The following is a 12,824-nucleotide window of genomic DNA, read 5'->3' as shown; positions in this document are numbered from 1 at the left end:
ATTCTCGCTTCTGATCGGTCAGAAAGTCTTGATTCATTTAGAGATTTTATTTTAATTTATGGAAGGAGTCTCCAGTGCCAGTATCAGCGCTTTGTAACACTCACAGGTGAAGCTCTAATTAGAGGAAGTTTTCCGACATCTTCAGGACAAAGGATTTTATGCTTCTTTAACATGACAAGCTGCTGCTTTTTTCTTTTTTTTTTGGTCATCGTCTTATTAACTTGAGCGCGATGTTGAGCATGAAGTGGTGCAATGGTTAACAATGTCGCCTCACAGCAAGCAGACTCTGGGTTTGAATCTCACGGCCGAACCATCAGCGCCTTTCTGTGTGGAGTTTGCATGTCCTCTGGGTTTCCTCGAGGTGCTCCGGTTTCCTCCCACAGTCCAAAGACATGTGGATGACGTCAACAGGCCACTCTAAATTGCCTATAGATGTGAATACAAGTGTGGGATTGGACCCACAATGGATAAGAAAATGGATGGATGAATTTAGAGCGACTGAAAAAGAGAGGCTGGTGAGGGGAAACAGCCGTTTGTAGCTGCTACAGGTTAATGTATATGTGACTCATCTCATCTCATTATCTCTAGCCGCTTTATCCTGTTCTACAGGGTCGCAGGCAAGCTGGATCCTATCCCAGCTGACTACGGGCGAAAGGCGGGGTACACCCTGGACAAGTCGCCAGGTCATCACAGGGCTGACACATAGACACAGACAACCATTCACATTCACACCTACGCTCAATTTAGAGTCACCAGTTAACCTAACCTGCATGTCTTTGGACTGTGGGGGAAACCGGAGCACCCGGAGGAAACCCACGCGGACACGGGGAGAACATGCAAACTCCGCACAGAAAGGCCCTCGCCGGCCCCGGGGCTCGAACCCGGACCTTCTTGCTGTGAGGCGACAATGCTAACCACTACACCACCGCGCCGCCAGGAAAAAAATTTGTTTTTTAAATTAATTATTATTAATTAATGCTTTTTTTCATGAATTATTGTAAGTAAGTAAGCGGGGCGAGGTATTGTAATCAGTGCGGTTTGTTAGCTTGTTTGTTTGTGTGTCTGTCTGTTAACAATCTAGCGTCTAGACGGTTGCACCGATTGACTTCAAATTTTCAGGATAGTTGAGCAATGGTCTGTAGATTACCTGATTAAATTTTGGGGGTAATCAGTCAAGGTCACTGGAAAGGTCAGCCTGTCTGTCAAAATAACATATTTTCCATTTTAACTCAAAAACGGTTGCTGATAGACAGATATTTACTATTATGAGCACACAGGAACTCCCATATGGGCTTTCATTTGACACTATGATCTTTGACCTTGAAAGGTCAAACTCAAGGTCACAGATTTTCAGAGGGCTGTAACTTGAAAACAGTTGATGGTAGACAGATATTTACCATTATCAAGTTATAGGAAGTGCCATATGGGCTTTCATATGACCTTGAAAGGTCAAACTGAAGGTCATGGGTTTTCAAAGGGCTATAACTTTAAAACGGCTCATGATAGCCGGATGTTTACCATTATCAACATATAAGAAGTTCCATATGGGCTTTCAGTTGCCGCCATGACCTTTGACCTTGAATGATTTCGAAATGTCAAACTCAAGGTCACATGGATTTTCATAGGACTATAACCTGACAGCTGATGACTGAGAAATATTACCATTATTAACATCCATACGTTATCTGTAGCCGCTTTATCCTGTTCTACAGGGTCGCGGGCAAGCTGGAGCCTATCCCAGCTGAATACGGGCGAAAGGCGGGGTACACCCTGGACAAGTCGCCAGGTCATCACAGGGCTGACACATAGACACAGACAACCATTCACACCTACGGTCAATTTAGAGTCACCAGTTAACCTAACCTGCATGTCTTTGGACTGTGGGGGAAACCGGAGCACCTGGAGGAAACCCACAGGGAGAACATGCAAACTCCACACAGAAAGGCCCTCGCTGGCTGCTCGAACCCAGACCTTCTTGCTGTATAAAATAAGTGTTGTCGGGTGAGGTTTGTTTTGCCTGGCAGCACTTGTTTTAGTTTATTATTATTATTATTATTATTATTATTATTATTAATGAATGTTTTTTTCATGAATTATTATTGTGCAATTATTACAAATGATAGAATTTGACCCCTTTTTGGAGCATGAGCAGTGCCTAATGGCGACTACCGTAAAAGCAGGAATAGACGCGCACGCCAATCTGTGTGGTTTGGCATCAGGTGGCAGGTCAGCTGATCAGTGGAAACCGGAAGCTGAAGGGAAGTTCGGCTCCGATTGTTTCTTCTTCAGTGTTGATCCTGTTTACGTTATTTAACGGTTTTTATTAAGTATTTTCTGATTAAATGTGTATATTAGGGTTATTTAGGTGTTTACAGCACTGAGACGGAGACATGTTCACTGCTGATGATGAAGACGGAGACTTTATGTCTCCCACAGGAGGGTGAGTGAGTGAGAGAGAGAGAGAGAGAGAGTGTCTTTCATGCACACAAAAAAAGAAAGCTAACTAATATTAGCTCATACAGATGGATGCAAACTGTGTTTATGTATTTACAGGATGTTCTATGGCTTGTGTGAGCGAGTGCTGAATGAAAACTAGCTTAGCAAGCTGTGCACCAAAGCTAAGTGGGATAAAATTAAATAAAAGTTAATTCCTGGTGTGTATTTCCGGTTATTCAGTGTGCCACATCAGGAGCTCGCGTGCAAATTCGTTTCTTTTCGGATTTATCGATCCAACCCTAAACCCCGCCCCCTTTTCATATTAATGAGGTTTAGTAATGGCGCACATGACCGGTCACGTGACCTCAGGAGCCCTCTTCCTAAATCTGTTGTGAATGCCTTTAGGTTCTTCTGACCTGCTGTTCACAGGCTGTGTCCTAATTCACATCCTTCATCCCTAGATCAGTAGTCTACCTACAGTACGTACGCTCAGGAAAAATATTGCAGTGAACCAGAGTCAAATTTGATGATGATGATGATTGTACAATTTCTGAGGACCGTCCCAAACCAACCTAAAAGACAGGACAGAAAATATCCGCACCGTTTACACCAGCTCTGGATTCTGATTGACCAGAAGATGTTGATTAGATTTGTCAGTCGTGCGGCTGCAAATGAGAATCAGAATCAGAACCATGTTCCACACGAGTACGCGGCCTCACCCTATACGCTGTCGTTTTGAAAAAAATCTCCGTAAACACGGCGTCGTTTCCAGAAATACCTGCGTCCACACGGATTCACTGGAAACGACCCAAAACGCTGTAGTACATACGCCAGGCCTGTATGTGGCGCTGCGCCGCCGCCACACCAATACACTAAAACCGGAAGAGAAGCCATGGAGCATGCGTATAAAGGTCATGCGCTGTTTACGGTACAAACAAGCTCATAACACGAGAAGAGAACGATCATGGCCAGCGCAACTCTGAGAGTTGTTTCTGCAGTACGAGCACAAGCCTGTAGTCCGCCATTGTTGTTGTTATGATGCGTCTAGCGGCGGTGGCTGAGGTTAAAGGTTAGAGAGGCGGGGCTTATACGTCATAATTTCTGAAAAAAACCCGCGTTCGACGTCCAGACGGCTCCGGGCTATCCGGCGTTTCAGGATTTTCCCACTCTGGGACCCGTTTTCAAAAAATACCGGTTTCACACCTCGAAAAAGCCAGATCCGTCTGGACGCGAGGCTGAAATGATAAAGTATTTATGCGGATTTGACAAAAACGTACTCGTGTGGACGGGCCCCAAGTATGTTCAGACACACAAGGAATTTGGTTTCGGCAGTTGGTGACTCTCTCTAGTGAGGAAGAAGAGGGGAAAAAAAGTGTGAATGTATAATGTGTGTTATTTACCAGCTGGGAGGTCCGTACGGTGAAATACCGTGACCGAGGTCTTGAAAGTACTGACCGAGGTTACGGTATTTCACCATACGGACCAACCTTAAGCTGGTAAATAATATATTTATTTTTTTCTTTACCAAATTCTAACAGAAAACGAGAGCGCCCGAAAGGGAAAACCGAGCCGAGCCACCATTTTGAATCCTCATTCACGGCTGTAATGCAAATTGCTTCCTCCTCGGTATACAAGTGCACTTCCATGGCAGGAAAAAAAACTACATTTTGCTGCCTATGTAGTCCCCTATTTATACAAAATTGAGTCATTCAGGATTCAGCCATGTTTTTGCTCGGCGTTAGCAAGTTAGAGGTTTTTAGCTTTCTCCTGAAATGTTTTCTTTTATTTCTTCTTCCTCAGGGGAGTAAAACTCACTTTCGCTGTGAACACTGTCGTTATCGCTATCCATGCTGTAAAATTAATGCTATTCTCCTGAGAAATGCTGGCAAAAAAATTATTAGATTTTTGATAATCTTATAAATAAGTCTTAGAAAAAAAAAAAGATAAATGTTGACAAAAAATGCTACTATGTTTGTTGTTGTTGTGAATGAGAGAGTCGCCAGAGGTCCATAACTGGGGTCCGTACCGTAGGATACGGACCCGTTCGCCAGCCAATCAGAGCGCAGGATTTGATGGAAACCGCACTGTGAAAAAAAAAATTAAGTTATTCCATGAAATCAAGTCGTACATGAGCTGATAGCCGACGAGGCGTGTAGCACCGAGTTGTCTGTAATCCAGGTATGACAAGATTGTGTGTTTTATTTTATCCACATTCACTGGATTTTGAGAAACGGAGCAATTTTGTTATTTTTTGCAAATTTGATAAATTTCAGACAAAATAATTTCCGCTTAGAATGTAAACAAACCGGCGAAATGGCAGTAAGTTTCGAGTGGAGTTTTTATTTCGTCCTCGGTTGATTCAGCAACACGCTCCACCGTTTTCTTTTTCTCTACTCACGGTATATGAGCTGTGTGACTCTAGAGATGTAATGGAAGCTTATAGTCATAACTATATGACAAACAATACAATGCGATGATTGATTCTTAGCTGATGGACTGCCTTTTTGGTGTTAGAGGGACGTTGTGTATTTAATTTTCATTTCAGCCTTCGGTGATATCAGTATCAGAAAAATGAAGATCAGGATAATTAATAAATGTATTAATTCATCAGTTCAGTACAGTAAGAAATGAGCTGTCGTCGAGCTTCTCAAGTGTAAAGTTATTACTGAAAGGAACACTGTTGTCCTTTTTAATTTAATCCGAGATTGCACAAATAATAAAGCAGCCCGAGAAATCAAATTGAGCCTGACGGCGCCACAGTGTTTAAACACGGGTAATATGATTGAGAGCTCAGCTGGGTTCTGTGTGTGTGTGTGTGTGTGTGTGTGTGTGTGTGTGTGTGTGTTAATGCCACTCACATGCTCACGGTTACGGATGCCAAGTTTAATCCAGGGATAAAAGTAAGACGATGTCCAAGTGGGCGAGGCGGAACCTGCGCTGGAGCTTTGAGTTCGTGTTGATCCTCGGATCCTCTGGATGAAGGGCAGAGAGAGAGCTGGGTTTTTTTTTCCATCGAGCAGAAGTGAACTGTGGGAGAATCAGGTGGTTAGAGGTTCTGAGGGATGCTGATTACAAGAGTAGGGAGATACAAGTGTGTGTATGTGTTTTAAAAAAACCAGTATATAATGCTGTTATGAAATGTGTATATAATGTGCATGTCTATAGTGTACATGACCATGTGAAGGCTATTAACTATTTATAATTGATTAAAATTATTTAAATAAAGAACTCAATTAACTGACTCTATCTAATTAAATAACTAAACTAAATTATACAAAACAAATTTCGTATAATTTATACTAATTATAAGTAAATTCTATTAGATTAGATAGAACTTTATTGATCCCTTTGGGAGGGTTCCCTCAGGGAAATTAAAATTTATTAAAATAAATAGAATATTTAAATATTCATTTATAAAGTTTAAATATTTGTTTAAATAAAAAATATTTATTAACTTTAAAAAGTTTTATAAATGTGTTTGTTTGCTTTTTAAATAGTTAATTAATTTAATTATATTTGACTGTGCTTATTTGTTTAATGTGTCAAATAAATAAGCACATTGTCAAATATATAATTCAATTAATGATTTAAAAAGCGAATAAATAAATAAATCTCATTTATAACTTTTTAAATATTTTTATTTAGTTAGTATTTAATTTAATAAAGAAATGTTTAAACTTTTTTTTTTTAAATTAAACTAACATTCTTATCAGTTTCATTAAAGCTGATTTATAATTAAATTATAAACTGATAACATGCATAATTAGCTGTCTGGTTTTTTGGCTTGTTCATTGATTGCACTGAATAATAATAATTTATTATTATTATTATTATTATTATTATTGAATTGTAAGAAACAAATACAGGTTTGTAATATAGATTGTGGAACATTTTTCAAAACGTTTTATTTTAATAATTATAATAAATGATCACAAGGATTATTTAAAGTATTGTATTATTTTAAAAAACTAATAAAACCTGATTAATGAAGCAGAGCAACAGGTTTTAATGGTGGCTACATTTAAGGGGCCAAGCACGTGGTATTTTTTTTTTTCCTTCCCTTGTAATGTTTTTTTTTTATTTTTAAAAAGAGAGAGAAGGAAAAAAAAACACTGGCATGATTGTTTTAATAATTAAATGTTAACTCTGTGTGTGTATGTGTGTGTGATCCCAGGGCGAAATTAGCTTCTCTGTTCAGCTTGGACCAGCCGCCCAGCCAGACCAATGAGTCGTTCCAGTACACAGCCCCCAAACAACCTCGTAAGAGCTCAGGTAGGCTCTCGGGTGGAGGCTTTTTGTAAAGCACTGTGTAGGTATAGATTTAGGGCTGCGATTAGACTGGGACTTCATTTCAGTGTAGCGCGGCTGCAACATGTTGCTGAAAGTAACATAGAGTTAGAGTTGTATTCATATCTGACATGAAGTTAGTTTAATTCTCATCTCATCTCATCTCGCCTGCTGGGTGTAGAGGTCAAACGAAATGAGAGCAATGCAGTGAAAGTCTTGCTTTTCAGTATGGAGCTCTTGCAGTCACGTGACCGAATCCCGGCTGGAATGTAAACAGCCGCCATCTTGTCGGTCAACAACACCGCTGAATACTGCTGCACTCGTATACAAAATGGATCAATTTCAACCGACGGACTACACGGCTCATTTTTCTAATGAACAGATAACTAGATATATGTCTAAAATAAACAACCTACAGATTAGTGACCCTTATCGATTACCGGACGTAGTTTTCACGACCGTGTCAGTGGATATTGAACTGCCAGAGGTGGAATACCCAGATGTGTATAATTACCTCATTAACTTTCCCTCGCTGTTCAGTGGTGAAGCACTGCGTGCTTATAAATCTCTGGACAGTTATCTTTACAGAAATTCAGAATTTGTCAGCGACTCAGATGTGGCATCTTGTAAACAAGAAAATAACAATCCTCATTGGACGGGTAAGTCACTTAAGTATTGAGTACTAGTACTGATACTAGATATATCAGTAGTATCTAGTATAGCACTGACCAGCCGATTATGGTTGAATATTTTATATTATCAGTTAGATCAAGTATCAGTAGTCTATCACTATTACCAGGGGTTAAATTGGGATTGGTTATGTGGGGGGGCTCTGCCTCGTACCCGCCCCTGCCCCCGCCGCCCTGCCCCAATATACTTTTTGGAAAATAACCCTCTAATTTGATAACCATATCATATTGCACAGAGATATACACCTTATCTGTGTGTTGTAGGCCTATGTGTGTCTTGTAGTGCCCCCCTACACATTATGGCAGTTTGAATGTAGATTGGTTGGCCAATGTAACAGATTGTACAGGTTGTTGTACATTGGTTTGAAGGAAATGATTAGTGGGGGGTCTGGGGGTCCTCCCCCAGAAGTTTTTTATTATCATACATGTTATTTGCTGAATTCTGGTGCATTTTAATAAGTTGTTAGCTGACTTTACAGAGGTAGGTTGAGCAATATCATGTTAAATCTTGTCACATGCCTACAGGTGAAAAATGTGAAGGAGAAATGTTCAGTGAGAAAATTTGAAGGCTTGCACAATCTTAAACCAAAACAGTTGATTTATTTTGGAGGATAAATGTTAAATATGCCAAAACACTGTCAGTCAAATTGTCAATCAAATATATTCATGCAGTGAATGCAACCAAATACAAACAACACTATAACATTGGAAGCATTTATTATTATTGTTATTATTATGTATTCAATTATTTATTTGGCATGTGGTGCTTTTTGTATTGTCTAGAACATACATAAGATGAGCATATTATAGCAGCAAAATAGAAGCACAATCATTTGAATGCAGCAAAACTTTTGCTGCATTCAAATGATTGTGCTTCTATTTTGCTGCTATAATATGCTCATCTTATGTATGTTCTAGACAATACAAAAAGCACCACATGCCAAATAAATAATTGAATACATAATAATAACAATAATAATTACAGTAATAATACACTAATAATATTAACAATAAATAATAAATTAACATTAAATTAAATATTAACAATAAATAATAAAACACTAATAATATTAACAATACAGTGAACATAATCATTATCATATTTTTTATTATTAAAAACAAAATATCAAATAATACTGAAGAGGGGAAAAAATAATACTGATCTAAATATGTTGTGTTTTTATTTTTAGACAGTATGTGTTCACATACTGTCTAAAAATAAATTTTTTTCCCCTCTTCAGTATTATTTGATATTTTGTTTTTAATAATAAAAAATATGATAATGACTAGAGCACAAGACGAGTGTTTTGTTTATGTTTGCCAAAGGTAGCTAACTTGAGGCAACGTTAGGCTCAACTTCTGGTCAATCTCAGTAGCTAACTTTAACTGACATCTCCCCCTTCCCCCTGGCTAATTTCTGTCGATAACTGGGGACTATGGAAATTGAACTTGCCAAATGCACAGACAGTTCGTTCAAGCACCTCTGATGGATTAGGATCGTATGCAGGTAAAAGGGGAGACGGTGTACGGAGAAAATTATAAACAAGTCACAACGCTGAAACACAAGCCCAAAAACCCACAAACCACGACTTCTGATTTTTTTTTTTAAAGCGAGCTCACAAAAAAAGAAACCCCAAAGTCGCTTATAAAAAGCGGAATTGGCAACCCACGCAGTGTTCCAGAAACCAGAATCTCTGATCGCAAGTTCTGTTCTAAATAGCTTTGACAGGTCGTCTTGTTATCAGGAAAACTATGATCTATCTCATAAAAGTCATGGGTTTATTGATTAATAAAACGATATTTAATTATTCAGAACTGAAAATCGTGAAAAGGGTTTGTTGCTTTTGATGTGTGCGTGATCATATGCCATCCGCTCCGAGCTTATGTGCCGGGGCTCAGCCCCGGACAGCCCCGGCCCAATTTAACCCCTGACTATTACTGTATATATGGTATACTGTACCTGATAGCAGCAATCCATTTTGCACGCCTGTCAGGGTCCCGTGGCAGCCTATGAAACTTTCTTCCCAATTTCTGACCTCTCCTGTTGTGGCATTTATATGCCATACAACTCTCCGGCATTGTGGCACGGTAATATTTGCAGATTTGGGCGAAAAACAACGAAAGTCAGTGTCGGTAAATTGCGATGGCGGAAATATGGCGTTTGACCGACAAGATGGCGTCTGTTTACAATCTGGATCGGCTGTGACGTCACATGCAAGTGGACTATAGCAGGTTTTCTTCATGTTTATTCTGTTTCATGTTTTTATTACCTTTTTTTTTTTTTTTTAAGCAGGCATAGGTCCTATATTAAAGTGAATAAAAATGAGTGAAAAGAGGAACAAATGCAGCAGAGAGAAATATCACTTGTAGTGTTGGTTTATTTAGTTTATAAAACTAATAGACTGAGAAGCGGGTGTAATTTCCCACCCAGTGTGTTTGTGTTGTGCTCCTGCTTACAAAAAAAAGTCCACCGAGGAACCATGTTACGGTCAGACCACGCACAGACCCCGCGGGGGAAGTCTCTGAACAAACACGCAGTGGTTAGTTTTGTGGGAATTCTGGCTCTTTTCAGTGAGGTCTGTCAGATCATTTGGCTCGCCAAGAAGAGTCGACTCATTTGACTCCCAAACGGTTTGCTGTTGTTTTTTCTAAACTGGCTGAATTTTTTTTTTTATGGCTGTGATTGAGTGATCTTTGTTTGTTTCAAAAATCATTTAACAAAACGGAGTAACATTTATTATTCTGACGGACCCGGCGAGTCAAACGTACGACAAAAAGGGAGGAAAAATTACTTGTAGAGACGAGTCAACTCGTATCGATTGTTCACCTTAAAGCGCCAGTTTGAAGAGTCGACTCGTTTAAGAATGACACGTCGCTGATACTGATGCTGAAAGCAGAAGCTTGATATTCCTTTAGATCTGTTGTGAATGTTTTACAGGTCCACCTGCTCAAAAAGCCGCGCCTCCACCCGGATCACCTGCGGTGCTCTTCGCCACGGCCGTTCACGCCTACAGATAGTGAGTGTTGTGTTTCTTCATCATCATCATCATCAGTGGAGCGTTAATTGTACCAGTTAATGAAACATCCGTAGCTTGGATGTTTTCATGTTGAACTTTAATTTTTTTTTTAAATAAATCATGCTTCTTTATGACGCAGTTAGATTTGCCTGCTTAAACGACTCTGTATTGCACACGATCCAATTTTATGCTGTTAATATCTGCTTGTTTTTTTATCTTTGATCGATATCTACAACCCCGATTCCAAAAAAGTTGGGACAAAGTACGAATTGTAAATAAAAACGGAATGCAATAATGTGGAAGTTTCAAAATTCCATATTTTATTCAGAATAGAACACAGATGGCATATCAAATGTTTAAACTGAGAAAATGTATCATTTAAAGAGAAAAATTAGGTGATTTTTAAATTTCATGACAACAACACATCTCAAAAAAGTTGGGACAAGGCCATGTTTCCCACTGTGAGACATCCCCTTTTCTCTTTACAACAGTCTGTAAACGTCTGGGGACTGAGGAGACAAGTTGCTCAAGTTTAGGGATAGGAATGTTAACCCATTCTTGTCTAATGTAGGATTCTAGTTGCTCGACTGTCTTAGGTCTTTTTTGTCGTATCTTCCGTTTTATGATGCGCCAAATGTTTTCTATGGGTGAAAGATCTGGACTGCAGGCTGGCCAGTTCAGTACCCGGACCCTTCTTCTACGCAGCCATGATGCTGTAATTGATGCAGTATGTGGTTTGGCATTGTCATGTTGGAAAATGCAAGGTCTTCCCTGAAAGAGATGTCGTCTGGACGGGAGCATATGTTGCTCTAGAACCTGGATATACCTTTCAGCATTGATGGTGTCTTTCCAGATGTGTAAGCTGCCCATGCCACACGCACTAATGCAACCCCATACCATCAGAGATGCAGGCTTCTGAACTGAGCGTTGATAACAACTCGGGTCGTCCTTCTCCTCTTTAGTCCGAATGACACGGCGTCCCTGATTTCCATAAAGAACTTCAAATTTTGATTCGTCTGAGCACAGAACAGTTTTCCACTTTGCCACAGTCCATTTTAAATGAGCCTTGGCCCAGAGAAGACGTCTGCGCTTCTGGATCGTGTTTAGATACGGCTTCTTCTTTGAACTATAGAGTTTTAGCTGGCGACGGCGGATGGCACGGTGAATTGTGTTCACAGATAATGTTCTCTGGAAATATTCCTGAGCCCATTTTGTGATTTCCAATACAGAAGCATGCCTGTATGTGATGCAGTGCCGTCTAAGGGCCCGAAGATCACGGGCACCCAGTATGGTTTTCCAGCCTTGACCCTTACGCACAGAGATTCTTCCAGATTCTCTGAATCTTTTGATGATATTATGCACTGTAGATGATGATATGTTCAAACTCTTTGCAATTTTACACTGTCGAACTCCTTTCTGATATTGCTCCACTATTTGTCGGTGCAGAATTAGGGGGATTGGTGATCCTCTTCCCATCTTTACTTCTGAGAGCCGCTGCCACTCCAAGATGCTCTTTTTATACCCAGTCATGTTAATGACCTATTGCCAATTGACCTAATGAGTTGCAATTTGGTCCTCCAGCTGTTCCTTTTTTGTACCTTTAACTTTTCCAGCCTCTTATTGCCCCTGTCCCAACTTTTTTGAGATGTGTTGCTGTCATGAAATTTCAAATGAGCCAATATTTGGCATGAAATTTCAAAATGTCTCACTTTCGACATTTGATATGTTGTCTATGTTCTATTGTGAATACAATATCAGTTTTTGAGATTTGTAAATTATTGCATTCTGTTTTTATTTACAATTTGTACTTTGTCCAAACTTTTTTGGAATCGGGGTTGTATAGTATGTTGTATAGCACGTATGTGTTACAGGTCAAAAAAAATTCAACCTAGATGATTTTTTGGGGGGTTAAAAATTTTAACCTAGTTCATAATTTCCAACCTGGGTAAAACTTTGGATTATCTAAGATTCTTGAAAGGGAAGATTCTTCCCATCACTTCTTTTGTCTCTCTTTCTTCTATCCACTCCTTCTCTGTCTACACCTACCGAGTATTTCCTCTTGTCTGTCTATCTACCTAATTAGCATTTTTTTAAAAATATTTTTTGTTCATATTTAACTGGGATTCAATCTCAGAACCTTCTGATTCTTAACCCAGCACCTTAACCACTAGACCAGCAATGATTGTGATGGAAGGAGTGATGTACAGTATGTATATTTTGAATTTATTAATAAGTCCAGTCTGTTATGTCATCAAGTGGTTTAAAATACAAAGTCTTCCCAAATCCGAACTAGGGATGGCGAAAACTAAAAAAAATCTTGACCGAGCACCGAGCCTCATTAGCCGGTTAAAGTCGGTTAACCTATGAGTTAAAATTCTAGAATTGGAATTATTAG

General features: G+C 39.3%; 1 protein-coding gene across 4 annotated transcripts in view; it reads left to right on the top strand.

Moving 5' to 3' along the window:
• The first annotated feature begins 2,244 nt into the window (after positions 1 to 2,244).
• fkbp15b (FKBP prolyl isomerase family member 15b) overlaps positions 2,245 to 12,824 on the top strand; it is a 56,991-nt gene continuing 46,411 nt past the window's right edge. For 3 of the 4 annotated variants that reach the window (XM_060931199.1, XM_060931196.1, XM_060931197.1), the window contains exons 1-3: positions 2,245 to 2,440; positions 6,611 to 6,708; positions 10,351 to 10,429. In XM_060931199.1, the coding sequence (XP_060787182.1) occupies positions 2,391 to 2,440; positions 6,611 to 6,708; positions 10,351 to 10,429 (227 nt within the window). In that variant the 5' untranslated portion in view covers positions 2,245 to 2,390. The remainder of the gene's footprint in view (positions 2,441 to 6,610; positions 6,709 to 10,350; positions 10,430 to 12,824) is intronic. The other variant, XM_060931198.1, reaches the window with a different exon arrangement.

The sequence above is a fragment of the Neoarius graeffei genome, chromosome 10 (genome assembly GCF_027579695.1).
Source record: "Neoarius graeffei isolate fNeoGra1 chromosome 10, fNeoGra1.pri, whole genome shotgun sequence".
Lineage (NCBI taxonomy): Eukaryota > Metazoa > Chordata > Actinopteri > Siluriformes > Ariidae > Neoarius > Neoarius graeffei.
Note: the sequence above shows the minus strand (reverse complement) of the source record. Positions and strands in the feature narration are given on the sequence as shown.